The following is a 25,551-nucleotide window of genomic DNA, read 5'->3' as shown; positions in this document are numbered from 1 at the left end:
GCCCAACCTTGGTGGGTCATCCCGGGTCGTCCTCTGTTAGCCCTTTTCAACCAAAAAGTAGCTCTGGTTCAGGCACCGGTTCCCTTCAGGATTCTGAGAACCTTGGTGTTGTGTGGCAAACGGGCCCGCGTTTCGACCCGTTTTTGGCAGAACCGTTGTACGTCATCAACGGGGGACTTTGTGCATTGCACACCGGATGTAAACATTAGCTACATCCCACTGAAACCCACTAGCTAGCAATAATATGGCATCATATTATTACGTCGTCCAGCTCCACTTTTGGACAACTCTTTTTTTATCATCTCGGTAGTCCTTCTTAAGTTTTTTTTACTTGTTGATAATTTGTTCTTGCGTTCGAGTGAACCCATTCTTGGCCTTCTCTTCTACTAATTCGCCATACAGCTTACTCTTTCTCGTGCTACTGTAGTTTTCCTGAAACTCGGGAGATGCCCAGATAACAGTCAAACACTGAGTTTCCTCAGCTGACCACTGCGCACCCTTGTTACTTGCCGATTTCGCCATTATCTACCCTCAGGCTATCTCCTCTCTTCTTCCTCTGGAATGTCACGTGCCCATTGATGTCATCACAGTTTGCGCTGAAAAACCTGCTATTTTTTGGTGCTGGTTCAGAACTAACTTTTTGGGTTCGCAACCAATTTATTTTTGGTCGAAATGCTCTGTACCGTTCAAAAAAGGGTTTGCGAACCGGCACCAAACCCGTTCCCTGTTGGTGGAAAAGGGCTATGTGTGGAGTTTGCATGTTCTCCCCGTGTCTGCGTGGGTTTCCTCCAGCAGCTCCGGTTTCCTCCCACAGTCCAAAGACATGTGAGTCGGGTGAATTGGCGTTACTAAACTGTCCCTAGGAATGAATGGTGTGTGTGTGTGTGTGTGTGTGTGTGTGTGTGTGTGTGTGTGTGTGTGTGTGTGTGTGTGTGTGTGTGTGTGTGTCGGCCCTGTGATGGCCTGGCGGCCTGTCCAGGGTGTCTCCCTGCCTACCACCCAATGACTGCTAGAACAGGCTCCAGCATCCCTGCGACCCTGAAAGCAGGATAAGTGGTTAAGACAATGGGTGGATGGAACTGTGTGAAACCTTTTTTTTAACATACTAAAAAGCTTTCCACAAAAGTACTTGGCCCTCACCAGCACATCCACCTGTTCATTAGTTTTTTGATTTTGTCCTCCTAGTTGATGTACAAGCTATAGAAGGCTTCAGTCACTCAAGTGTGTTACTTCAAAAAGTTACAACCGAAGTAGCTGTACTTTTAAAATCTGTCAGTTGTACCTGAGCAAAACATTCCAACCTGGTGTGCAGGAATTCAAAACACACTAACACCAACACGGGGATTGTTCAAATCCCCATGTTACCTCCGGCTTGGTCGGGCATCCCTACAGACACAATTGGCTGTCTGTGGGTCAGAAGCCGGATGTGGGTATATGTTCTGGTTGCTGCACTAGCACCTCCTCTGGTCAGTCGGGGCACCTGTTCGGGGGGGGGGGGGTAGCGTGATCCTCCCATGTGCTAAGTCCACCTGGCAAAACTCTTCACTGTCAGGTGGAAAGAAGCGGCTGGCGACTCCATGTGTATCGGAGGAGGCATATGGTAGTCCGCAGCCCTCCCTGGGTCGGCAGAGGGGGTGGAGCAGTGACCGGGATGGCTCGGAAACGTAGGGTAATTGGCCAAATACAATTTGGGTGAAAAAGAGGAAAAAAATCACACAAAAAAAAAACCACACTAACAGGGACTGACTTCTTGCACCACATTATGTATGTCTCTTCTTCTCTTTGTTCCTCCAGGGTGCAGAATATACAGCACCAGCTTGCACAGCTGGACAGTGAGAGCTGGTCAGGTCGGGCAGAGGCAGACCGGGACCGGGACTTCATGCAACTTCTGCGTGAGAAGGAAGCCCTCCTGCAGGAGATCATCCTGGTCAGCAAGCAGCAGCACCCACCAGAGACCTTGCTGCAGCTTGAGGAGGAGCGCCGGAGGCTGGAAGATGAGGTGCAGATGGCTCACAATTCCCAGAGCCAGGGAGCCAATCAGAGGTGGGTGCCAGTAACAGTTTTTTGCTCTTGCAGTATCATGGTAACTTTATTTTAAGTATGTGGTGTTTGTATATATATAGGATTTCCATGCAAACCATTTGAGCTTGTTTTAATATTGGAATGGTCAAACTAGTTCATTTAGACACAACAGACAGAATAAACCCTAATTGTTGTATGGTTTTTAAATGTGAGGCTTGACTCTAGTATATGGCAGTAGGTTGTCTCTTTGTTTGTTTGTTTGTTTCAACATCCAAGTACATCTGAAATATGCTTGCCTACATGGACATGTGCCACCCTGTCTCTTTATGCTAAACTGATAATGTTGCAGTTGTTGCACTGATTGGGTTCATCTTGTGTGAAGTTGTACATTACGCAAAAGAATAAGGATTTAGTCTAGTCTACCTGTATACAGCTAGATGACCAAGAGAAAACAGCCATGTAAAAGCATAACTATCTTATAACATGCTCATGATCAGTTTATTTCATCTGTTAGTGTTACAGTTATTCCCTTGAAATCAGAGGGAAATGTGGGTGCCCACATACCCCCATTCAGCCCATGAGATGAGGACACTGTCCTTACTGATAGGACCCTGCAGGTTGTTGTTCATTGAGAAAGAAATCCCAACAGGGAGAGATGTATCTATGATTGCTTTTGTTGTCAGGATAGACCACACACACACACACACACACGCTCCCATCAATGCAGTTTGCTGTTTTTCCAACAACGAAGAGCTAGCAGGTGACCCAGTAGTTCTGTAGTCATGTTAGCAGTGTGTCACTCTTGACAGGATTCTGCAGCAGGAGAAGAGGAATGTCCTCCTTAGACAGCTTGAGGAGGCCACACGCATCACCACCTACCTTCACTCCCAGCTCAAGAGGTACAGCGCACTTATAATCACACTTGCCTCATAATAATACTCATTTGTCAAACAGACGATACATCGCTTTCTTTTCTCTTTTTCTCCCCCCTGCTTCTCTCCTTTTTGTTATTGCCAGCCTGTCAGCCAGCTCTCTGACGGCGTCGTCCAGCAGCAGCCGCGGCTCACTGGCCTCCAGCCGGGGCTCACTGGCATCAAGCCGGGGCTCTCTCAGCTCTATCAGTTTCACTGATATCTATGGCCTGCCCCAGTATGAGCGCCACGAGGGGTCCAACGAGCCTCATGACTCCCACTTGCGCTACCTATTGCCCCAAGAAGCCTTGTCCAGAGACTGTCCCATATTTACTCCAGATCCTCTGATCCAAAGTAAAGCCAAGCGCTCACACGACACCCCCCAGTCCCTGGCCTCCCTCTCCTCCCGTTCCTCCCTCTCCTCCTTGTCACCACCCAGCTCTCCCATGGACACGCCTTACCACTCTGCCTCTCAGGACTGCCCTCTCACCCAAATGACAGAAGAGTACATGGAGCTGGCTGGCCGTGGCCTGTTGGAAGGGCTGCGGGGCAGCCAGTCCCACATGGCCTCAAATGCCGCTATGTCCAGTGGTGAGGAGCCGGGAGGCTCTGCTGCTGTTCACCAACTGGAGAACAAGAGTCACAGAGACAGCACTCCTCAGGGGGCATTCACGTCCACAGGCAAGTTGTGAAGTAGATCTGATCATTAATAACCAAGTTACTGATCTGGAAAAACTGCAGATTAACAATGATAATATTGTTTCTGGCTGACTTGAGAGTAAATGTGCTGCTCCCTGCAGGAGTGACTCTAAGGTGTAATAGTGCCAACAGAAGCGGTAGGAGGGCCAGGAGAGTGTCTGCAGGCATGTCAGAGGATGCTCTGGCCACAGACAGTGGGGTCTTTGAGGCCTGGGGCAGAAGGTAAGAGGAGCTCCACCCAATCTATGTTAGTCTTCATGTAACATAAACACTCTTGGGCACAAACTGCATCACCCAACATGGTAAAAAGATTTAATTTTACCACTTAATGCTTTTGGTAGTTTCTAGTATTTAAATCCTGTGGTCCCACAGGATACCACTAGTTGGTGTCATGTTCTTGTCTCCAATAATTCAGTTGAAGAAATCCCATTTAATAACTGTATTTTCTGCAGTTATTATGTCTTTATTCTATTTGATACATTAATATATCATAGAAATATGGCAAACAAATTATATATGAAAATAATACAAATACTAAATACAAGGAATAGTAATTAATCATGTCTCAAAATCGGAGTATCAGCATTTCTCTTTAATATCATGTGGCATTGATTTAGATCCCTTTGATCTCATGGCAGCCTGTCTAACAAGCTTTTATGTTATGTCTCCAGTGACTGAGGCAAATGCTGTCCTCTCTGTTCACTCATGACTCTGATTCCACAGGGCTGAGGAGTCGGATGAGATGGTGTATGTGAAAGAGATTACTTCTTTGAGCGAGCCTGCTCAGATCCAGCTTGGATTACTGTGAGTGGCCTGTTTGTTTTGAGGATGGGTAGTCAGTCTCATATGTGCCGATGTCTTAAGGCCATCTCTTTCTGTCTCACTCTGTGCAGATATGACTCCAGCTCACAGTCTCTCCTTCTACATCTGCTACAGCTGAGGAATTTGAACAAGTCTTTTGTGAAAGATGGCTATAAAGTGTGAGTAATTTCACCATCAATGCTATAACTAATGCCTTGGCAGCAAGTTGGCGTGGTGAGTAAGGAGACAGCCTTTCAACCATACACCTCGGCTCCAAGCCCGCATGTCAACGAGCATGCAGCTTAAGCATGACACTAAATCTCTACTAGCTCCAGGGGCGCTGTTTTGTAGCCTGCCCTGTACTGTGACCTTCCTATGGAGGGGGCCAAGCCAAAAAAATTTCTCTTAAGGTGATCTTTATAGGAAAAAAACAAAAATCTTATGAGTCAATTTTGTAAGAATTTCTTTCGTCAATACACAGGTATGTGAAGGTGCACTTAATTCCGCTGGACGCCAGCAGGGCCTGTGCTTTTTACTGTTGTAAAGCGCTGGAGCCGCAATCACAGATGAGCTTCAATGAAGGCTTCCACATTCCTGTTCCCGCAAACGCGCTGGCAGTGTGTGCTCTGCAACTGTCTGTCTGCTCACTGGGACCGCAGGCGCAGGAGGAGCTGTTGGTGGGTCAACATCTGGGATGTCGATCTCCTCCTGAGGAATTTATCTACTCAAACTTGGCACACATCATCCCTCTGTTCTCTTCAAAACGGAGATCTGCATTTGAGCAGTCTAGCTTTTTAATTCAATTTCGAGAAAAAGTTCATTAGACATTGCACCATTAGAATGAAGCATATTTTCTACTTGTGTCAAAGTCGACTGCTGTCTGTCTCTGCTTGCAGGGAACAGCGCAGGTGAGCTTGGTGGAGTGTGAGGGAAGTACAGAGATGGTGTTCTGTTGGCTGCGCGTTCAGATGTTGGGCGGGGCGGAGCTGCCAAGGCCGGAGCAGAAGAGTCTTGGCCACAGTAAACAACACGACAGCCAGGAAGAAGATCAGAGGCCCAGAGCCTCGGTAAACATATGCCATCTTTTTTTTTTCAAATTAATACAGTATAACACTGAAATCATTATTTATTTTGAAGTTCTCATTTTTATAGATAACATGGGAATAATTGTTCCAAGAAATAACTTGTCGTTTGCATGAGCATATCTGATTACAAGCCACATGTCTCCATGTAGAAGAAACCCTGAACTTTCACAAGGTTGAGGCCTCCTACCCACGGTCGGCAGTTGCGTGCAAGCAATGTTAGTAATTGACAAGAATGTTGTGTGTTTTTTAGGAAGACATGTCTTTGCAGTTCTGGTTCTCCCAGGTTGAGGCACTGAGGAGGGGTGGGGGCAGCACTGACAGAGTAAAAGTTACCATGATTGTTTGCTCTCCGATCTTTATAGGAGACCGTGTGCAATCTGCTTCCCCGTGTCGTCACCACCACCACCACTCGTCTGGAGGAGGGAGACAGAGAGTTGGAGAGGAAGGAGGAGCCGGGGGAGGCAACGTCAGAGAGGTGTGCATGTTTTTTGCACCGTAGTCATGTACACGCTTACACCACTCCATGCTTATTCACTGATAGCACATACTTATTATGCATACCCACGAGCACTGTACTTTTTACGTTTCTGTTCAAATGGCTTCCTTTTGCACTGTTCTCCATCTGTACTCCTTGGGACGTTATGACCCATTCTCTTCATAATTGCTTTTCGTTGTCTACCTTTTATATGCCCGATTGAATGCAAGTTTTTTTTTTCTTGTTGGATTGCAAGTCTTTTGTTTTTGTTTTCCTTTGCATCATACTTGGGAGCCACAATCTTGCTGCCTTTCATTGTTCTTGTTTCATTGTTCTTGTCATTGTATAGTGGTTTCCCACTATACAATGACAGAAAAGCTGAATTGAATTTGTGCTAAAATTCCAATAACACACCTCTAAACTACAGGACAAGCTTGCACATTTTCACCAATGCCATCTCAAAAAAAACTTGATTTTTCCCAACAGAGCACTGCAACTGACCCAACTTGTACCACTCCTTGATTCCCTGACAATGATTCATAACCAGTAACAAACAAAAAAAAAAGCCTTAGTTTGATAAGGTTGTATCCTCCAGGAGCTGGCAGGCAGAGTCGGTGGACAGCGGTTGCAGCAACAGCACAGCATTCGCGACCCCATGTCCAGAGGGCTTGTGTGCAGAGGGCATCTGCACCACCGGAGGGCGCTGTGTCCATCCATTCAGCAAACAGCCTACTTCAAAGGTAAAGCTCTATATCACTGTTGTGTGTTTGAGCAGTCAGGCATTCCTAAAGCAGACAACATTAAAATGCTCCTGATGTCCTGGGGCAGGTGGAGAAGTCCACTATGACTGAGGGCATGTTCCCAGAGCCGTTGAGAGTCCGACCCAAGGAGAGGGGAAGTCGCTGGGGTCATTCCTCGCCATTCATGCGCAGCAGCACCATTGTTCGCTCTCAGACCTTCTCCCCCGGAGCACGCAGTCAGTATGTCTGCAGAGTAAGTGCTCACTCAATCAAAAGCATGGGTTAAAGTGGAAAAACATCTTTTACCAAGCACCTTGTGGACAAGCGACTAGTTATCAATCCTGGTGATGGACATTTACTATTTAAGTACTTGCTCAGCAGCCTGCTGATAATCCCTTTTCTAAATACATGCCTCTGTGTACTTTTCAGTTATATCGCAGTGACAGTGACAGCTCAACTTTACCAAAGAAGTCTCCCTTTGTCAGAAACACATTGGAAAGGAGAACATTGCGATACAAGCAGGTAAAAGTATGGTTATTTTTTTCTCAAGAAATGTATACATTTGGGTGATTGCTCTATCTAAAGTGACTGACATTGTTCATGTTGAAGTATTTGATATCCACATGGAATATCTAAGGGGTTTGTGTGTGTGCGTGTGCGTGCGTGTGTGCAGCAGCAGTCGTATAGGTCCTCTTTGGCTGAGCAGCCGACACGTACCTCCCTGGATCTGGAGCTGGATCTCCAGGCCTGCAGGACACGTCAGAGGCAGCTGACAGAGGAGCTGAGCACCCTGAGGGAGCTGAAGCTTCGCCTGGAAGAGCCACAGGCCAAGGAGGCAACTGAGCTGCCCCACTGGGCCCTGAGGGACGAGCGCTTCCGCTGCCTGCTCAGAGAGGCCCAGAGACAGGTGAGATCCAAGTCTAGAGGCACTTTCCTGTGGTGGCGTCTACAGTCACTTGGTCATCTTTGCCCCTGGTTTTATTCATGAAACCCCTGAAGAAATGCCGCCGTTATGTCGTGTCACAGGCCAACCAAAGTCGGCAGGAGCAGCGGCAGGAGGAGGCGGCAGAGAGGAGGCTGAGGAAGGCCTCCAAAGAGGTTCTGCAAATGAGGGGGCAAAGCCAGAAGGAGCCCCTTCCTGTGCAAACCTTCAGGTAGGTTTTGCCCTGACCAGCTGCATCACAGCCTTCTGTGCCATTACCTGCATTCCAGTTAGTTAGTTCCACAAATTATATAAAAACCTTTTCATTTAACACTTTTCAGTTGAGAACCACACCAACAGTACAAGACTACCATTTGGTTTGGTTGAACACATAAATCACAGAATGACATCCTTTATCTTGTGCAACACAAGTAATTGCAATCTGACTTTGATATGATTTTGTTAAATAGTACACCAGGAAAATAACATGATATTTCTCCTGTACAGAGAGAAGATGGCTTTTTTCACAAGACCAAGGTATAACATACCTCCTTTTCCAGCTGATGACGTATGAGAACTTGCCTCTGTGTTATGTGACTATATGAAGTATTTGTCAAATTTCATGAAGTACAAAGTTTAGTTATTTCTAATGAGAATACAGGCAATGACGCGCAAATTTTGAAGATTCAGAGGTTTCGCATTTTCAAGAGCGTTCGTGTGGCTATACTTATGAACATACACAAGTACACACAATACACAGTTATTGACAACAGCATGACTGTTCATTTCCTTTTTTGGGAAGAGGACTTTTATAAAAAAAAAAAAAGAAGCAGTATCTCTTAACTCCTGTATGATTTATTTCTGTTGTTTGTGCTTACAAAAGGCTGGAAGACGGGAACAAAGTCAGTTTGGACAAATTCACTGTACTGTAACTTATTTTATAGTACTTTTCCTTGAAGGAAATTTAAAACGCTTCCCGCTTTTTAAGTGTATTTTGTAGCTTTGAACAAATAGCACTTCAGTGTTTTTACATAAAGTAAAATGGAATTATTGTCTGATTTTTGTTTCTGTTACTTAATTCTTAAAAGTTATTTACATAAAATGTCACTTTGTAATCCACTTTTATTACAGATGTCGTTCTTTTGTTATGTTATTAAAATTAATATTAATTATTTCATGTACTTTTCAATATATGGATGAATATATGAAACACTGTATTCAGATTTTTATGATGTCTGTATGAACATCTGCAGTGTTACCTCTTGTGAAGATAAAATCATTAAACAACCTCTTGGCGCTTTAGTCTTCGATCAATTTCATAAGCGGTAAAAGCTGCTGAAAAATGGGTTATGATGACCTATTTGTATCTGAACTAGCTTATAGAGGCTCACCGCACACCAAACTAGATGGCTTTGTCAGCTAGTCGTCTTCCTGTTTTGCCTTTCCACGTTAACCACTAGAAAGTGAGCCGAGGCATAATGTTGTAGTTCTCATTCTCTGCTGTTGAGTTACATTTAAGGTGACGCAGAGTGAGACAAGTGGGAAAGTTAGCATGTGGGTCTCGTTTGAGAAACTGTCACATGTGTCAACTGGATGGCTGGAGCCAAAGGCAACATCGGGCATTTCTAATGCTCTGTAATTATTGGCAAAGCATACATAAAATTTTGCATTCCTCGTTCCCACACACATACACACAAAAAAATGCTGTTTACAATTTCAAAAGCACACACAGAGCCCTGCAGGCAAACCAGGCCCAGGTCTCTGCATGCCTCTTAAATGAAGAGGTGAAGGGCCAGTTTCACAAATGAGTAAACTCACCGTAGGCTTTGGCCAGGAATTTATACCCAACATTAAGGTTCATTTGCAACAAGCTTTTTGGTTATGCACTCAAGTCTTCATCGTCTTCATGAATCTGGCTCTAGGAATGTCCCTAAGAATATCAATACGGTTCATTATGTGTGTGTGTCTATATAAAAAAAAAAAAAGTCAACTCAATCACATTGTAACTTAGAAAATGTTATGGCTTAAATGTAAATCATCATCCAAGGCCCTAGCCCAGTGCAGAACCCAAAATTACTTTTAAATAAATAAATACCATCAACATCCTACACTTATGTTAAGTTTGACGTGTTTATTGTGATTTGATGTAGCAAACTCAGCTAATCCTACTGCAAACATTGACAGTTAAAAATGATCTCAATCAAAATGAAGTTCAACACACAACTTCCGAAAAAAAGCTAGGCAGGAAGAGCAATAAGTAAAGATGAATTAAGCCATAAATTAAGAGTCGCAAGTGCGTATAGGAAAATCCAACAAAAAATTAGTAATGACCTCTAAATGAGAAGGTGTATTATCTAGTTTTGCACTGTAGCACAGGAGAACACTCAGCTTTGTGTAAAATAAATTCAGCGTACCATAAGAATACCTCTTATGCAAAAGTTAAACCAGATGAAAGAAAGTATATTGGATATTAACCGGGCTCACCAGAATCAGCATGAACCAAGTAACAGAAGTGTTTGCTTTCTCTTTGCAAAATGCAATAACATTGAGTTGTGTGGTTAAGCATGTTTGACTGATGATTTCTTTTTCAATAAAACCCTGCTTTTCACAGTTTGAAATAAAAAAATGTAAACTATCCAACTAGAAAGATGTATACCAAAGAGAATTCTCTAGAAATGGTAAAATACGAAATGGTTTGCCTTATGCTGAGAACAGGCTCTTTTACATTTCAGAGCGATGCCCTTCTTCGAAACCGAGTAATTATATTTAATTGTTTATCATATCTGGTATCGATCATATCACACACGCACGCACAAACACATCCAGGGGGCAAATAAGAGCGAAACACAGCAGTCTGGGAAAAAAAGCAACTTTATATCAGCAGCAACCTTTGACAAGCTGAAGTGAAAAATGCAGGATGTTCTCCCTCAGATCCACGGCTTTGTGTCCAGTGGTATAAAAACGCCATAATTTGGCAGTGTCCCTCGTTAGAATTATTTGGCATTTCAAGAAACATTAAATGCCTATACAGCATGTTTCAGGAGAGAAGTTCATAGAGCAGCTTTGACACGTCTGTCACTTCTCTGGAATAAGTCTGTTAGAAAAGCTTCAATTATGCATTTACAAGAAAATACTGGCATATCGGTCCCCGTTCACCTGAGCCATGGCCACCGATTCTCAAACACGGTTGGTAAAATACAGATCAGTGGAGAATCTTCATGCAGTCCATCTCCTCCAGGACAGAAGGGGCTTATATGGGGATGGAAACAATCATTGGTAGTTCACCGATAGGAGGTGGGTTGTACTTTTCCACCCTCATCAGCCTCCGCAGAATGTCATCTCGGTCACGAGGCCATCCATAAACGTGGGTGTTTTGAAGCCAGGTCGGAACGTGACACTGAATGAAGGACAGAGACAAGAGATGGGGACAGAGAGCAAGAAAGATGGAAGGAGAGACAGCAACGCATAAATCTGAAGATTATTTTTTTGGGAAGAAGTAGGGGAAAATATGAAAGGAGCAGCTCATGTTTTCCCCTACTTTTTCATTATCAGACAGGGTTGAGTAACTGAAAAAAAATAATCATAAAAACAACAAAACTGCAGAAGAATATGAGACAGGGATTGCTGATTCAGTTAAAGAAAAACCTAATTTTCCTTGATGTTAATTATTGCACCACATTTCAGATCACAGAGAAATTGAACCATGTCCAATTACTGGCAGGCAGTAAAACTAGACACTATATATATATATATATATATATATACATATTAGAGTATAAAATATACCTTTTTAGCCCCGGGGAACACAATGGGAATGAACCTGAAATTCTTGCTTCCGTTCTGAATGAATTCATTCTGTAACTGAAAGGCACACACCAAAATAAACCAAATGAAAAAACAAGAGAAACAGACATACGCCAAAGCTTTTAAGTTAGCAACGGAGGATGTCTTACCTGTTTATGGATATAGACGGTATTGAAGGTCCTCTCATCGTTTTCTAGGCTGACTGGGGAGGCCGTCACCGTCTCATAATACTTTGGACTGATGATGATGATGATAAGATACTCTTTCTGTGTGAGGAGATGAAGAAGCGGGGGGAAATAACCTTATGCTGATAAATCAACCAATACACGTCTCTCATTTTCGCATCATAACAACAACATCGCTCGGGGGCGTGACATGTTCAGTCTCATCGTGAGAAACGGGACACGGAGAGGGCAACAATGTCGATCACCAACTTTCATAGCCTCCCTGACATAGTCCATGGGCCAGAGCCCAAAATTTCCTATTTCGGTACATTCAAGGTGGCAAAACTTACTTATAATTTTTGAAAGGATCCATGTCTGTAGATGATATTTTGTTATGATAACCATTCCTGAGTGGCAGCTGTATCACAGTTATCAGCTCATGAAGTTAACCACCCCCTAAAGTAAATTGCATTTTAGACGCTGGTGCATATCCTGGTTTAGCCTCATGGTCAGGACATTTTTCAATGTTCTATAATATTGTCTTTGGTATCATTTTAAAGGGGACCTTCTTAGCTTTCATTCAAGCACTGTTGTGGATATTTCTCACAAATATAGAGGTCACTTGAGCTCTTCAACCCGTCAATAACACACATCTTTCTGCAATGTTCGCCTAAACTATATACTTTCTTTTAGCCCTGTGGCATCTAGGAATATCAGGGACACAAAACACAAAAACTGGAGTACTCACAGGACTGTAAAGATTCAGAAAATGTATAATATACCCATACTATTTCATTGTGTGAGGTGATTGTGAACCTTAAATTAGAAGGGCATTATTACTAAGAAACTAACTAGACCAAAGCCAGTTAGTCCATGGGTCAGACCAGATATCGATATCACCCAAGGTGACACAACTTCACTGGTGCCATTTTATTTGGTACACTAACAGAAGTAAAATAATACATGATAACCTTTCCAAATGAGCAGCTATTTCATTTTTCTTTCAGGAAACCTGTTTCTGTGCCTCTCACGATTGTGTATTTGCCCAGATTTTTACAAATATAGCATTTCAACACCCCTGGTACTGATTAGCCTAGCTTAAACTCTGGGACAGTTCTTAGTTGGCCAACAACCAAGGATAACCAGTACTGTGTACTTCCATTCATTGTGCTAAGCTAGGCTAACGTGCAGCCAGATAGCTTTCTACTAAACACATATAGAGGAAACTGGTATCTATCTTCTTGTCTCACTCTGGAGAAGATTGGAAGCTAATTTCCCATAATGTTAGCATGTTCTTTTAATGTATATGTTAATATGATTAGTTAAAGTGGCTACGAGGAACTTTCATCTTGTGTTGATTTTAGCGGCCTCATGTGGACAAAATACAGCTGTTGCATAGCAACTAGGTAATGTATCTATTTGTGGCTATGTAAGATAAATAATGGTAATATGACGCTGGTGAAGCAAAGTAAATTTGTTTTAGTAGTGTTCATACACCTAAGTTACATGTATTTGTTTGTATGTGGCAGGTGAAAACTGACTGAATATGGCCACTGGTGAACAAGCAAGTTTTTACCCAATACCAAAGCGCCCACGGGTGGAGTGCATTATCCACTGTTCTGATGATACAGATAAGCTGGTTTCACTACAAAGTGTCGACTCATGGAGAACTCTGCTCAGGGCAGCTCAGATACGAAATCATGCACCAGTTTTGAAACTGGCAAAAGACATTCCTGAGGGACAGATTCCAGCAATCTACTACCACAGAAAGTGTCGCAGTATCTTCACTATGAAGCAAATTCTTGATGGCCTCCTTGCAAAAGAAAAGAAAAGTTGTGTCTCTGCTGAAGAGAAACAATCTAAGAGAGTAGCTCGACATGCTTCAAGTACATCTAGGACTTATGATGCAGAGTGCATATTTTGTCAGAAAAACAGCAAATATTCCAAGAGACAGAATACGAGAGAAGTACGGGTGCAGTGTCGAGAACTGCGAGCTGATGCAAAGATCAGGAGTGCAGCCACAAAGAAAAGGGACAGCAGAATCCTTGCCATTGTGAGTAGAGACCTTGTAGCAGCTGAAGGGCACTACCACAGGTCATGCTATAGACTTTACACCAAAGAAGAGGTTTCCAAAGGAGAGGTTGCCAGCAATGAAGATGATGATGCTGCAGCCCAGTATGAAGCTGCTGTGAATAAGGCATACAATGAGCTGTTCCTCTTCATCAGGATGGAGCTTTTTGGCAATCCTCAAGTGATGACAATGACTGACCTCTCTTCTAGACTGGTAGCTTCAATGAACTCCCAAGGCATTGCCCAAGTCAAGGAATCAACCAAGAAGCACATAAGGCGAAACCTGGAGAGTGAGTTTGCTGGAGCCTTGCAGATATTCCCTGATGAGAAAGGAAAATTCCTCCTCTATCCCGATAACTTGTCCATGAGGGAACTTGCCAAAGAAAATCAGTCTCTCAAAAGGGAGCTGCAGACCCTGAAAAGTGTCAGTGCACAAGATGTTATAGCCAAAGCAGCCATCAAATTGAGAGCAGACATTAAAAGTCAAGATGTTCCTCAAACCTGGCCGCCTGAAGTCAAACCAGAAGCAGAATGTCCTACCATTCCAGAGTCGCTCATTATCTTCCTGTACTCTTTACTCACAGGCTCAAATGATCCTGATCATGCATCCCAGAGAGTGCAGTGCCTTCTGCAGTCATTTGGCCATGACATAGTATATGCAGTGACATGTGGAAATACCAAGCCTTCCAAGCACATTGTTCTGCCATTCAGTGTCAAATCGTTGACAGGAAATGTAGAGTTGATAAACATCCTCAACCGACTTGGTCAAAGTGTGTCCTATTCACAGATGGAAGAGATCAACACTGCCCTGTGTCTCCAGAAACTCTCATCATCAGGGAGTGGCATTGCCCTTCCAGCTAACATCCATCCTGGCATATTCACAACTTTAGCCTGGGACAATATCGACCGTCTTGAAGAAACTGTCAGTGGTGAGGGAACATCTCACAGAGTCAATGGGATTGCTGTGCAAGCAAAGCCAGTCAACCCACTTCCTGTCCAACCCATGCCCACTGTTCCCAAAACAAAGAAGAGAAGCATTGATGGACCCCCACCAATGTTACCAACTTACAATGCTGGACAACGGGTAGGGCCACCACAAAGCAAAAAGTCAGATGCCGATACTGCAGCCAATACTAAGCTTGCCAGAGAGAAAAACCTTCTTTGGGTCCTAGCACGCATGTCACAACAAGAAGAACAGTCAGTCAGCAGCTGGACAGGCTTCAACATCCTGACTCGAGGAGATATGACGGTCATCCCCGACAATATAGGCTATCTACCTACCATCAATGCTCCAGCGACACAAATGTCTACTGTCAACGAGGTGCTTAACCAGTCACTGAGCATCATGCAGTGCTTAGGCCTGAGGAAGATTGTCTGTGTCTTTGACCAAGCCCTGTATGCGAAGGCTGTCGAGATCACATGGAAACACCATGACAAGTTCCATGATATCATCGTTAGGCTTGGGGTATTCCACACCATCTGCACACTGCTGGCAATAATAGGAAAGAGTTTCCAAGATGCTGGACTCAAATACCTCTGCATTGAGTCTGGCATGATTGCAGAAGGCTCAATTGCTGGTGTTATGGATGGCCGCAAGTACAACAGGGCAGTGCGACTACACAAGCTCCTGTATGAGGCTCTCATGCGACTGACCTTGAATGGTTTCCTGTCCTGGTTGGAAGAAACTCACAGGAATGACATGGTTCACCTGAATGAGACACTGAAGACCATTGACAGCCTTGGGAAAGAAGTCTCACAACATGCTTTGAAGGAGGTCCTCGAGAACAGCTCTTGTACACGCATCATGGATCTATTTGAAGTCTACCGTGAGTTCCTTAGAGGTGGAAACGGCAGCCTCTCGAACTTCTGGATGTCCTATTTGGACATGGTTGAAATCTTGTTGGGGCTCATCCGAGCATCCAGAGAGGGAGACTGGATGCTACACTTGGCTAGCATTCGAGCAATGATCCCATGGTGCTTTGCTTATGACAGGATGAATTATGCACGCTACCTCCCCTACTACTACGCCCAGATGTCTGAGCTGCCCATCACACACCCAGATGTGTACACAGAATTCATGGAAGGAGGCTTCTCAGTCCAACTGGGCTCCACCAATCCCTTTGGCCGAATCCCTGTTGACCAAGCTATAGAAGAAACGGTGAACAAAGACACCCAAACAGCTGGAGGGACAAAGGGATTCAGCTTGAAGCCAGGAGCTGTGACCAAATATTATCTCACAGCTGAGTATAGAGGCATGTACCTCAGACAGCTGAGAGACCTGACAGGTCAAGGCAGGTGCAAATGGTCTCATCCAGATCTACAGAGTCCAAGGATCAAGAGAGATGAAGCAGATGTCCAGTCTCTCATGGACCTTATGGAGAATAACTGGCTCAATCCTATGTCCCCTGATGAGATTGATTTGGTTAGCCTGTCCACTGGCAACATGGCTCCACCTGATGTGACCATAGATCTCTTGAGAGCTCTTGAGAAAGGAGAAGAGGCCTACCAAGCATTCCAGCAAACAAGGTTAGATGCAGACCCACCACCTGTGAAATTCCACAATAAGATGACCAAGCAAAGTCTGAAAACATTCTCCAATGTCAGCACAAAACAAGCTCATGGAAAGAAAGCACAGGATGTGGTTCTGAAGGCAGATAGAAACCTTTTCAGTCACATGATCCTGGTGGCTGAAAGCAGGAAGGTGAATCTGAAGGATGTCCTTGCCTACCCATTGGGCCCACTAGCATGGGCACTGGCAAATGCTGATGGGTCCTTACGAAAAACAAACAAGGCTGCACTTGCCAGAGAGCTTGAAAAGAATGTATCTCCTGCAGAAGACATCCCAATCCCATCTACTTCCATCATTGATGGGATGAGCCTGGTCCAAAAAATGAATGGCAACAAAAAAACCTTTGCACAGGTGGCAGAGTCAGCCTTGACCCAGGTCCTCCATGAGGGAGCACAGAGTGGGAGGATTGATGTTGTTTTTGATGTCTATCACCAGACTTCGATCAAAGATGCTGAACGACTGAACCGGGGTGGAGACATCACTCTCCAGTACAAGAATCTTGCAGGGGGACACCACGTCCAGCAGTGGAGAAAATTTCTGTGCAGTTCCTCCAACAAGACCAGTCTCATCAAGTTTCTGGTGGAAGAGTGGAAACTCCCGAGATACAGAGCTATGCTGCATGGCAAGGTGTTGTACATGACCTGTGAGGAAACCTGCTACAAGTTGACAGAAGATGGGTGTGAGGAAGCAGCAGAACTGCACTCCACACATGAAGAAGCTGACACCCGTCTGCTCCTGCATGCATTGCATGCAGCAAATGCGGGCTCAAAGTCAGTTATCATCACAGCTGAGGACACTGATGTCATGGTGCTTTGTCTTGGCTTCCAGAAGGACATCACCTGTCCCATCTACCAGAAGTGTGGGACTCAGAACCGCACACAGTTTGTCGACATCACCAAACTGGCAAGTTCACTTGGAGACAGCATCTGTGACAGCCTAATTGGCTTACATGCCTTCACAGGCTGCGACACTGTCAGTGCATTCGCTGGTCGAGGGAAGCTGAATGCCCTGAAGATAGTGAGAAAGCACACTTCCTGCCAAGAGACTTTTAGTCAACTGGGACAGACATGGAATGTGAGTGATGAGCTGTTCCAGAAAATTGAGCAGTTCACCTGTCGGATGTATGTTGCTAATAGCAGCACTGCTGAGGTGAACAAACTGCGTTACCAGCTCTTCTGCACCAAAAGGGGAGAGGTTGAGTCCAGCCAGCTGCCACCATGTAGAGACTGTCTCTTTATGCATGTTCAACGAGCCAACTATCAGGCAGCAATATGGAAGTGCTGTCTGCAGGCTAACCCTGTGGTGCCAAGCCCTACTGAGTATGGACGGACAGACGATGAAGGCAAGCTGGCCATTTACTGGATGCGCTCCCCACCTGCACCAGATGTGGTCTTGGAAATGCTAACATGCAAGTGTGTGCATTCATGCAAAATGCCAAGCTGCATGTGCCTGTCAAATGGACTTCCATGCACAGACATGTGCAGGTTACAGACCTGCAGTAACCAAAAACAGCAGGATGGTCCAGAACTGGACTTTGAACTTGGGGAGTCAGATGATGAGAGAAACGAGCAGTTTGATGAATGACAGTGTGATGATTCTGATGGTATTACTGTGGTAGTAGTCTATTGATGCACAGGATGTTGATTCTGGACTTGGTTACCCAGAGCTTGATAACAATAATGTAACCATATTCACATATACCCATTACCCTACCCATTACCATTACATATACCCACTAATGATATGGGATTACATGTATCATTGACTAAGTATATGTAAATGTCAATGTTGTTTAAAATATTAAAATAGTTCATTACCTCACTCACTATGGTATTCCTTTTTATCATGTATTTTGATTGTGTATTTAAACAAATATATAGAGACCAGTTTGTGACCTAACTGGCTTTGGTCTAGTTCTCATTTAAGGCTCACAATCACCTCACACAATGAAATAGTATGGGTATATTATACATTTTCTGAATCTTTACAGTCCTGTGAGTACTCCAGTTTTTGTGTTTTGTGTCCCTGATATTCCTAGATGCCACAGGGCTAAAAGAAAGTATATAGTTTAGGCGAACATTGCAGAAAGATGTGTGTTATTGACGGGTTGAAGAGCTCAAGTGACCTCTATATTTGTGAGAAATATCCACAACAGGGCTTGAATGAAAGCTAAGAAGGTCCCCTTTAAAATGATACCAAAGACAATATTATAGAACATTGAAAAATGTCCTGACCATGAGGCTAAACCAGGATATGCACCAGCGTCTAAAATGCAATTTAGTTTAGCGGGTGGTTAACTTCATGAGCTGATAACTGTGATACAGCTGCCACTCAGGAATGGTTATCATACCAAAATATCATCTACAGACATGGATCCTTTCAAAAATTATAAGTAAGTTTTGCCACCTTGAGTGTACCGAAATATCGTCTGGCCCATGGACTAACAGGGCTCAAGGGTCGCACATGCAACCAAATATCTGTCAGGTACGACTAAAAATTTTCATTGGTCGTACCAGTGCACCTGAAATTTAGCAGGTGTGCATGTGTATAGTGTTATTTCCACCTGCAATCTGCGAAAACAGCCTACTGCATCCTCCCCTGCCTCTGATTGGCACTGACCCTGACATTCTTACCCTAACCATCTCACTCCTCATGCCTAAACCTAACCAATCTTACCAACAATGGCAACGAGTACATGACAATCAGAGGCAGAGTAGGGCGGTCTTTGCAGAATGTGGGTGGGAAAAATAAAACGTGTTTGTGTGAAACTGCGCCCTGTACTCCTCCTCGAGCGACATCACAACCTTAAAACATACCAGTAATTCAAAATGAAGAGAAAAATGCTGCAGTGCCCGCGGGCCAGCATAGTCTAGCTGAGGGGGATAATCTGTATGTACCTGGGAGCAGCGCACACTTTTATTTGAGTTATTTGAGTTTGATTTCTTTATTTGAGGTTGTCAGGCACTTTGAAAAATAAACTTAAAAAGCACTAATGTTTAAACAATTGAGGTTATCATGATTTCTTTTTGAGTGTGCTGAAGAAACACATTTATCTCCACCTTTATTCCTGTTTACAATCATTTACATGTGTTAAGAAATTACCAATGTGTATGGGAACTGACAAAAAAAAAGGTAACGTTTAAAATGTATTGTTGTGGCGAAAATGGTGGGTGCACCTAAATTATGTGCTGGTGCACTTAAATGAACAAGTTAGGTGCACTAGTGCAACCAATGTAAAAAGTTAGTATGGAGACCTGCCCGAGCTGCTCGAGTCCTCACATTTTCTGAGGTGAACTGACAAGGAACAGGGGGCACCCCAGGGTTTTCTCCCGGAGGCCAAGGGAACCCAGGCTTCCCCTGTGTTTTCCCGAGTGCAGTTGTCATTTTAATCAAAACACATCGTTTAACAGTTTTGGTAATTCTTCTCTGCTGCCATCTCTTTCCCTTTATTAATTGAGTATTTTACAATGAGTGAAACAGCGCCCCTCTAAATGTTAACCTGTGATGAATGTCAGTCAATATGTGTGGTGAAACACTGTATTGCACTCCTACTGTAGATGGGGTCATGTCAAATCCGCAAGGAGGCCAAGCTGGAGTTGGCTTCCCTTGGTGAAAAAAAATTTGAAGGATCAACCAAGCAGATGAGGCTACCATCATGCCACTGCCAAACTGCGATTAGTCCGGACTAAACCAAGGGAAGCTAGCCGCCCTTTGGCCTCACACTAATCAAACCATAGCATGTTATCGTCATCGAAATGAAAAAAAACAAAAAACGTGAGATGTTAGCTATTTTTTGTATTGATATCACTGTTAGCAAGTAGTGGTGTGCAGTTATGGAAGGCGGAGATTGGAGTTTTCAGTAAAAACATTGCCAAACTACCACTTTAAAATTAAGACTGATGGCAGGCCAACACCAAAATTGATTTACTGACCACTTCACCACTATGAAAGACTGGAGAATGGCCTTGCTCTTCAAATAGCGTGAGTGAAAAGCACACCCCTTCTCTCTCTTGTGGCTTTACTGTTGACGGAACTGCCCATGTAATTACATGTGCAATTTTTGATGCGGTTGTATTGCTTAGATGTATTGTTGCCTTGCTTGACTGGATTTAGCTGCACATGTTAGTCAGTCCACTTAAGTAGTTGTTTTATTGTAGTTGTGTAAACACAGAAATTAAGCATCGGAGAGAGTACTCATAGGGCCAGGTTACCTGTTTAAATGAGATGGTAATTGTTTATAGCCTCTGCAGGTCTGGTACTTGGTTGTAAGTCTTTTAGGTCATGTTGTATAATGAACATTTGGCCTAGTTTTAAACGACAAGTATGGAAAGTATTTGTGTATGTCGAGCACATACAACAGGGTTTGTAAGTCATGTGTTTGATACATGTAGCCTACTGATACTTTATGTTGTGAACGTAAAACCTTAAACATCATCTGATTCAGTTTGTGAATGAGTGCTTCCTATAGTCATTATCAAATCTGTACTGTGCATCTAAGTAACTGGGCCATATTGTATAGCCTATATTTTGTACAGCAAGAAGGTGGCTAACTAGCGTGTGCAAGTCCTACATCTGTATGATACAATTCTGTGTAAAATGATACCAGGTGCTTTAATAGCTCATCAGGTTACATTACGTTGGCTGTTAAAGCGGTGCAATACTCCTGTCAATTAAGACACCGCCCGAAACAAAGGATATAGTCTTGTCTCACTTGGCTTCCTCAAAAAAATTCCCCATGCCACACTAAAGCATGCTCTATTTTTACCTCACTGAGGTACCGCTCCATGAAGTCGATCTTGCTTATGCTCCTGAACTGCTGCTCAAACATGTCAATCTGAAACACAACGAAAAGTGTCAGTGAAATTACTTTTTTTTTCTCGTTTTATAATGAAGCAACAAAAAAGGGAAGTGATGCATACGTGGGTATCAAAGCCGTTGTGTCGAAGCAGTGCAACAAAGTTGATGATCTCATTGACGTGCTTGTCATTGTCCGCTTCGTATGTCACAAAAACTTTTCCTGCATTCACAAGCAATGGTGAAAACATTACATCACTTCCTGTCATTTGAGGAAAGGGACTGCAGTGAAGGCAGCAACTATGGATGTTGTTACACACTTAAAAGTAGTGATGATTAGATTTAAGGATACTTAAAAAAAATGTCTTAGCTGGAACCTTATCTGTGATGACTTCCAATAGCAATGTTTGCATCTACTGGTCCATACTTACTCTGTTCCAGAGAGAGGGGTGTGCTATATGGCAGGTTCTTGTGTTTAGCTGGGCTGATGTGGTCACTACAGAATACAGAATAAAAATATCAGTAATTTTTTTTTTCTTACAGATATGATGTGTTAGTAAAATATTTCTAACTTGTCTTCATGATTTAAGGCAGAATTAAAAAAAACTTACTTCGGCATATATGCTGCTGGAGGAAATCTGAAATCATTTGGACCTGATGCAACAAAGGAAGAATTAAGAAAAAAAAAAACAGTTTTTGAAAAAAGTAAACAAGTGTATGATTGTTAGTGCACAAGTCTACATCAACTATTACAAGAAGATTTTTTTTCTTATATAAACATATGAATTAATGTTCGTGGCCAGAATGAGAAACTCACATGGAGGACCATAACCTGGATGGTATCCGGGCCTGCAGATTCGGTGCACCATAGGAGCCCTTGTAAAGGGATCTGCAGGGCATTGTGCACAGCAAGCTGCCCCCTGGGGTGAGCAGCAGTAGGGAAACAGGGTATGCCGATACATGTCCTTTGATAGTGGGTTGGAGTGGAGGGAGTGGGGCTGCTCTAGACTGCTCATACTCGGGCTATACCTGCCTGGGAGGGAGAAATACTTGTTTCTGGAGTAAGAGCTTTCTCCAGAAAAGCTGGGAAAATCTTTAGGGGTCCGCAACGATGGCAGACTGCTTGGATAGTGTGCCCCTGACCAGCCGCTGGCAAAGCTGGGGTGAAGCCAGGATCCCTCGACCTGACTGGGGAACGGAGTGGGCTGGCTGTACCCAGCGGGCAAACCATGAGGTGGCTGGTACGGACAGTAGCTCGGCACTGACTGGGAGATACTAGGACTGCGCTCGTGTCCTTGACCTGCCATCAGCTCTGGTCTACTGCACAGGGGATCCCCGAGGGAGGTAGTGAGAGTGCTGTGCCTGTTGACATTAGTGCTAGAGTCTGGCTTCGGAACAGCACTGCCTTCACACTCGTCCTTACTCATGGTCTCGTCGTCCTCCTCAGGAGTGTTGTGCTGGTTTCTTGAGTATCTGCCCAGCTGATCAATGTGACTATGAGGAGTAGAAAGTTTTTGAACAAACCGCTCATATGTACAATAGTTATCAAGACCGTTGAGGTCTTCCTGGTTACAAAATGTTATTCCAGTAAGCATGAAACTGAACTCTCTTTCTCTACATTTGCTTATCAAACTCATTTTGACTGAGATGAGTAACAAAAAAATATACATAATATATAGCAAATCAAATAATCTTATGGTGCTTTCAAAAGTATGGCAATTTCAAAAGTAAGGCAATAAATATGAAATTACAATACTTTCGATATAGAACTGACTGCTGTGTATTACTGCATGTAATTAAAATGTACCTATTTAGTGCTGAAGCTGAGAAGAGAGAAGTGGGTCGCATCGTTTGGACTCTTCCACCTGACATCCATATGTGTCAACCTCAGGCTGCACACAAAATAGTTCAAAACAGTCATTTTATAAATCAGTGTTTGTAAAAATGGGCAGGGCACTGGTAGCAGGAGATTCTTTTAAATACATCATCTTCATCTTAGTACAAGCACCAGCTGGCAAAGGCCTTTCCACTCAACTCAACCTCAATTTGCATGAGAGCACATTAAGTTTGACACAGGACAATATCAACATCCAAGTTCCTTTCCCAGCCTGATTATATTTTAACATACGCCATATCGAGAAACAAGGAAATTAACTTAATGTTTTAAACTGGATTAACTAAAACATTATCTTGAAGAAAATATTTATTGACCAGTGAATATGGGAATATATGAAAATCTAAAATGTAAGAAAATGTGAAATTATCAGGTAATTATTGGGTATCTCTGCAAAGCAACCAGCAGTCACATTTTATAGAGACGCCCCACACTAGACATCAACATACAAAAGGAATACTGAATTGAGTGAGTGGTTTAAAATACAATAGAGTGTACAATAATGTACAAGTACATAATAAATAGTATAACAGACACTTCCTAACTATTCAGGCTGTGGCTAATCATTAAACTAATTATTAACAGTTATCCGGTGAGGAATGTGTGTGATGTGCTGGGAACGATCATTATGGAGTTAACGTCCAAGAAACCATGTGTCTCCAACACAGGGGACTTTTCTATAGACCTAGTTGTTCATTTACAAGTCTTCTTACTCTCTGCAGAAAAAAAAAACACTTGTGGGATAAAGAAATTACGTCTCATATGGGTAGAAACAAGTTTTAATTTAAGAAAACCAAACAACAAAATATACAGAAGATAGATAATAAATTAAATTTATATAGCGCTTTTCTAACACTCAAAGTTGCTTTACAATAAACAGGGTGAAACAAGACAACAGATAAACATAACACAGACATAGTACGGGGTAGATGGGAAGGGGGGCTACAAGAGGGAGAAGCGGCAGCCACACACGATGCCAGCAGTACTCTCTGACTTAGACAGATACAAAAGGGAAAGAAAAACAGACATCATAAATCACATAAATCACAGATGAAATCAAGTCTGAAGAGGTGAGTCCTGAGTTAGTTGGAGTTAGTTAGAGGTGAGTTAGCTGGTCATTTGTGCATTGAACCAGGAAGTAGCTCAGCAATTCGATCAACCATTCATAATACTGGACATTTCAGGTAATAGCTTCAAAGTGGCATGTTCATTTTCACTGACACCTCCAAACGTGGTTTAGATAATTGGTTTAGACTGGACTTGTTGAAACATGTCCGACACTTGTGTTCTACTGCCCCCATAAGATGTCATAGTAGAGCTGTGTCTAGCAGTGAGCCTGTACTGAAGATCTCTAACATGAAGCCAGTATATCTCATGTGTGTTATGGAATAATGACATGCAAGAATAAAACGAAATGGTCAAGTAACGGTAATAATCAAAATCATAGTTTATTAAAGCATAAAACCATCAAAATCTATGAAAATTGAATTATAGACACTCTATACACATATGTTGGGTTTTATTTTCTTCTATAGCATAATCGATTAAGTCTGGAAAGATCTGTGATCATGTTAATACTAATAATTCAGCACAGGTTCTGTGTGTAAACCTCTGAGGTGTCAGAGCTCATGTGTGTGTGTGTGCAGCTTAGAAAACCTGTTTGTATTTAATCTCAGTTTGGGCCAGATCTAGCTCAGAGCAAAAAGCAGGTAACTCATAGTCGGTTGATTTCATCTGGGCTTTTGAGCTGACTTCCTGCTCACGCAAAGCGGGCAAGTAAGAAAGAGCATGAAATTAACCCTCCTTATCGCCTACAAATCTGCAGTGAATGAGCAGTTTCGACAGAGGCACTGTAATGCCAAATTTTGTATCATCAACAGAATGCGGACGTTTCCTATCTGAAACTGATGTATGGGGAATTTTTGTTGTTGTTGCTATGATTGATTATCGTTTCATTTACTATTCAGACTACCGGTATAGTTTTACAAAGCAACAGGCGAATGCCAACTGGAGGAAAACTATTGCGCTTTCTGTATGCTTTGTTGGTAAAACCCTATTAACCTAAAATGGTAAAAAAAAAAAATCTAATCAGTCTAAACGTTGCTATTTTTCCATTTCCTTGTGTGAAATGGAAATGAAATAATGCCCGTTCCCACGACCATACTATACACTATACATATATAATTAAAAAAAATTTTTGGGGGGGGGTACAAAACAGCATGCTCTTCTTGCCAGTGTCTTTCTTACTGGACTTTGTTTGATTCATTATTTTACCAGTGGGTCGACCCATTTTTCTTATCGTTACCCCCCAATAATCTGCAACGTTAACAATACGCTTTCCTTCCCAAACCAAATCCATGGAAAATAAACTTAGCTTACCTTCGCCGCTGGAAGTTAAAACGTCTTTGGTCATGGTATCTAACAGGTCAACGCGCTTTCAGACAGAAACACCGGAGAAGCGAAGCATTCAGTTAACCTTCTCCAAACCTCTCGTATCAACATCGACTCCCTACCGGAACCAGCTCTTCTTCTCGAAGTTACCCGCTGCACATCGGGACACGTCGGTTTGAGTCCGGCGGAGTGTACGTTTATTAGGGGCGT

The 25,551-nt window shown here is 43.1% G+C and overlaps 2 protein-coding genes across 4 annotated transcripts in view; one reads left to right on the top strand and one right to left on the bottom strand.

Moving 5' to 3' along the window:
- The window catches only part of wwc3 (WWC family member 3), a 36,138-nt gene extending 27,191 nt beyond the window's left edge, over positions 1 to 8,947 (top strand). For 2 of the 3 annotated variants that reach the window (XM_056275940.1, XM_056275938.1), the window contains exons 9-23: positions 1,795 to 2,043; positions 2,832 to 2,921; positions 3,040 to 3,614; positions 3,734 to 3,854; positions 4,356 to 4,436; positions 4,526 to 4,612; positions 4,915 to 5,110; positions 5,330 to 5,500; positions 5,881 to 5,993; positions 6,589 to 6,733; positions 6,822 to 6,986; positions 7,163 to 7,255; positions 7,407 to 7,640; positions 7,760 to 7,887; positions 8,163 to 8,947. In XM_056275940.1, coding sequence (XP_056131915.1) covers positions 1,795 to 2,043; positions 2,832 to 2,921; positions 3,040 to 3,614; positions 3,734 to 3,854; positions 4,356 to 4,436; positions 4,526 to 4,612; positions 4,915 to 5,110; positions 5,330 to 5,500; positions 5,881 to 5,993; positions 6,589 to 6,733; positions 6,822 to 6,986; positions 7,163 to 7,255; positions 7,407 to 7,640; positions 7,760 to 7,887; positions 8,163 to 8,229 — 2,515 coding nt within the window. In that variant the 3' untranslated portion in view covers positions 8,230 to 8,947. The remainder of the gene's footprint in view (positions 1 to 1,794; positions 2,044 to 2,831; positions 2,922 to 3,039; positions 3,615 to 3,733; positions 3,855 to 4,355; positions 4,437 to 4,525; positions 4,613 to 4,914; positions 5,111 to 5,329; positions 5,501 to 5,880; positions 5,994 to 6,588; positions 6,734 to 6,821; positions 6,987 to 7,162; positions 7,256 to 7,406; positions 7,641 to 7,759; positions 7,888 to 8,162) is intronic. The other variant, XM_056275939.1, reaches the window with a different exon arrangement.
- Positions 8,948 to 9,781: 834 nt separating this feature from the next.
- traf3ip2l (TRAF3 interacting protein 2-like) lies at positions 9,782 to 25,509 on the bottom strand. Its single transcript, XM_056277605.1, has 10 exons — positions 25,330 to 25,509; positions 22,864 to 22,948; positions 21,874 to 22,550; positions 21,668 to 21,710; positions 21,488 to 21,552; positions 21,182 to 21,279; positions 21,028 to 21,096; positions 11,609 to 11,725; positions 11,442 to 11,516; positions 9,782 to 11,052 (listed from the first exon to the last, which is right to left on the bottom strand). The coding sequence occupies exons 2-10, from the start codon at positions 22,926 to 22,928 to the stop codon at positions 10,906 to 10,908; spliced, it is 1,356 nt and encodes a 451-aa protein (XP_056133580.1). The 5' UTR covers positions 22,929 to 22,948; positions 25,330 to 25,509; the 3' UTR covers positions 9,782 to 10,905.
- Between the last annotated feature and the right edge of the window lie 42 nt (positions 25,510 to 25,551).

The sequence above is a fragment of the Lampris incognitus genome, chromosome 3 (assembly GCF_029633865.1).
Source record: "Lampris incognitus isolate fLamInc1 chromosome 3, fLamInc1.hap2, whole genome shotgun sequence".
NCBI classification, from domain to species: Eukaryota; Metazoa; Chordata; class Actinopteri; order Lampriformes; family Lampridae; genus Lampris; species Lampris incognitus.
This window is presented reverse-complemented; position numbering and strand designations above follow the sequence as displayed.

Coding starts and splice junctions, on each gene's coding strand:
- traf3ip2l (XM_056277605.1), bottom strand. CDS start 22,928: ATGTCAGGTGGAAGAGTCCAAACGATGCGACCCACTTCTCTCTTCTCA. Junction 21,711..21,873: donor TCCAGGTTATGGTCCTCCAT/GTGAGTTTCTCA, acceptor TTGTTGCATCAG/GTCCAAATGATTTCAGATTT. Junction 11,726..21,027: donor TGGAGCGGTACCTCAGTGAG/GTAAAAATAGAG, acceptor CTCCTCACACAG/AAAGAGTATCTTATCATCAT.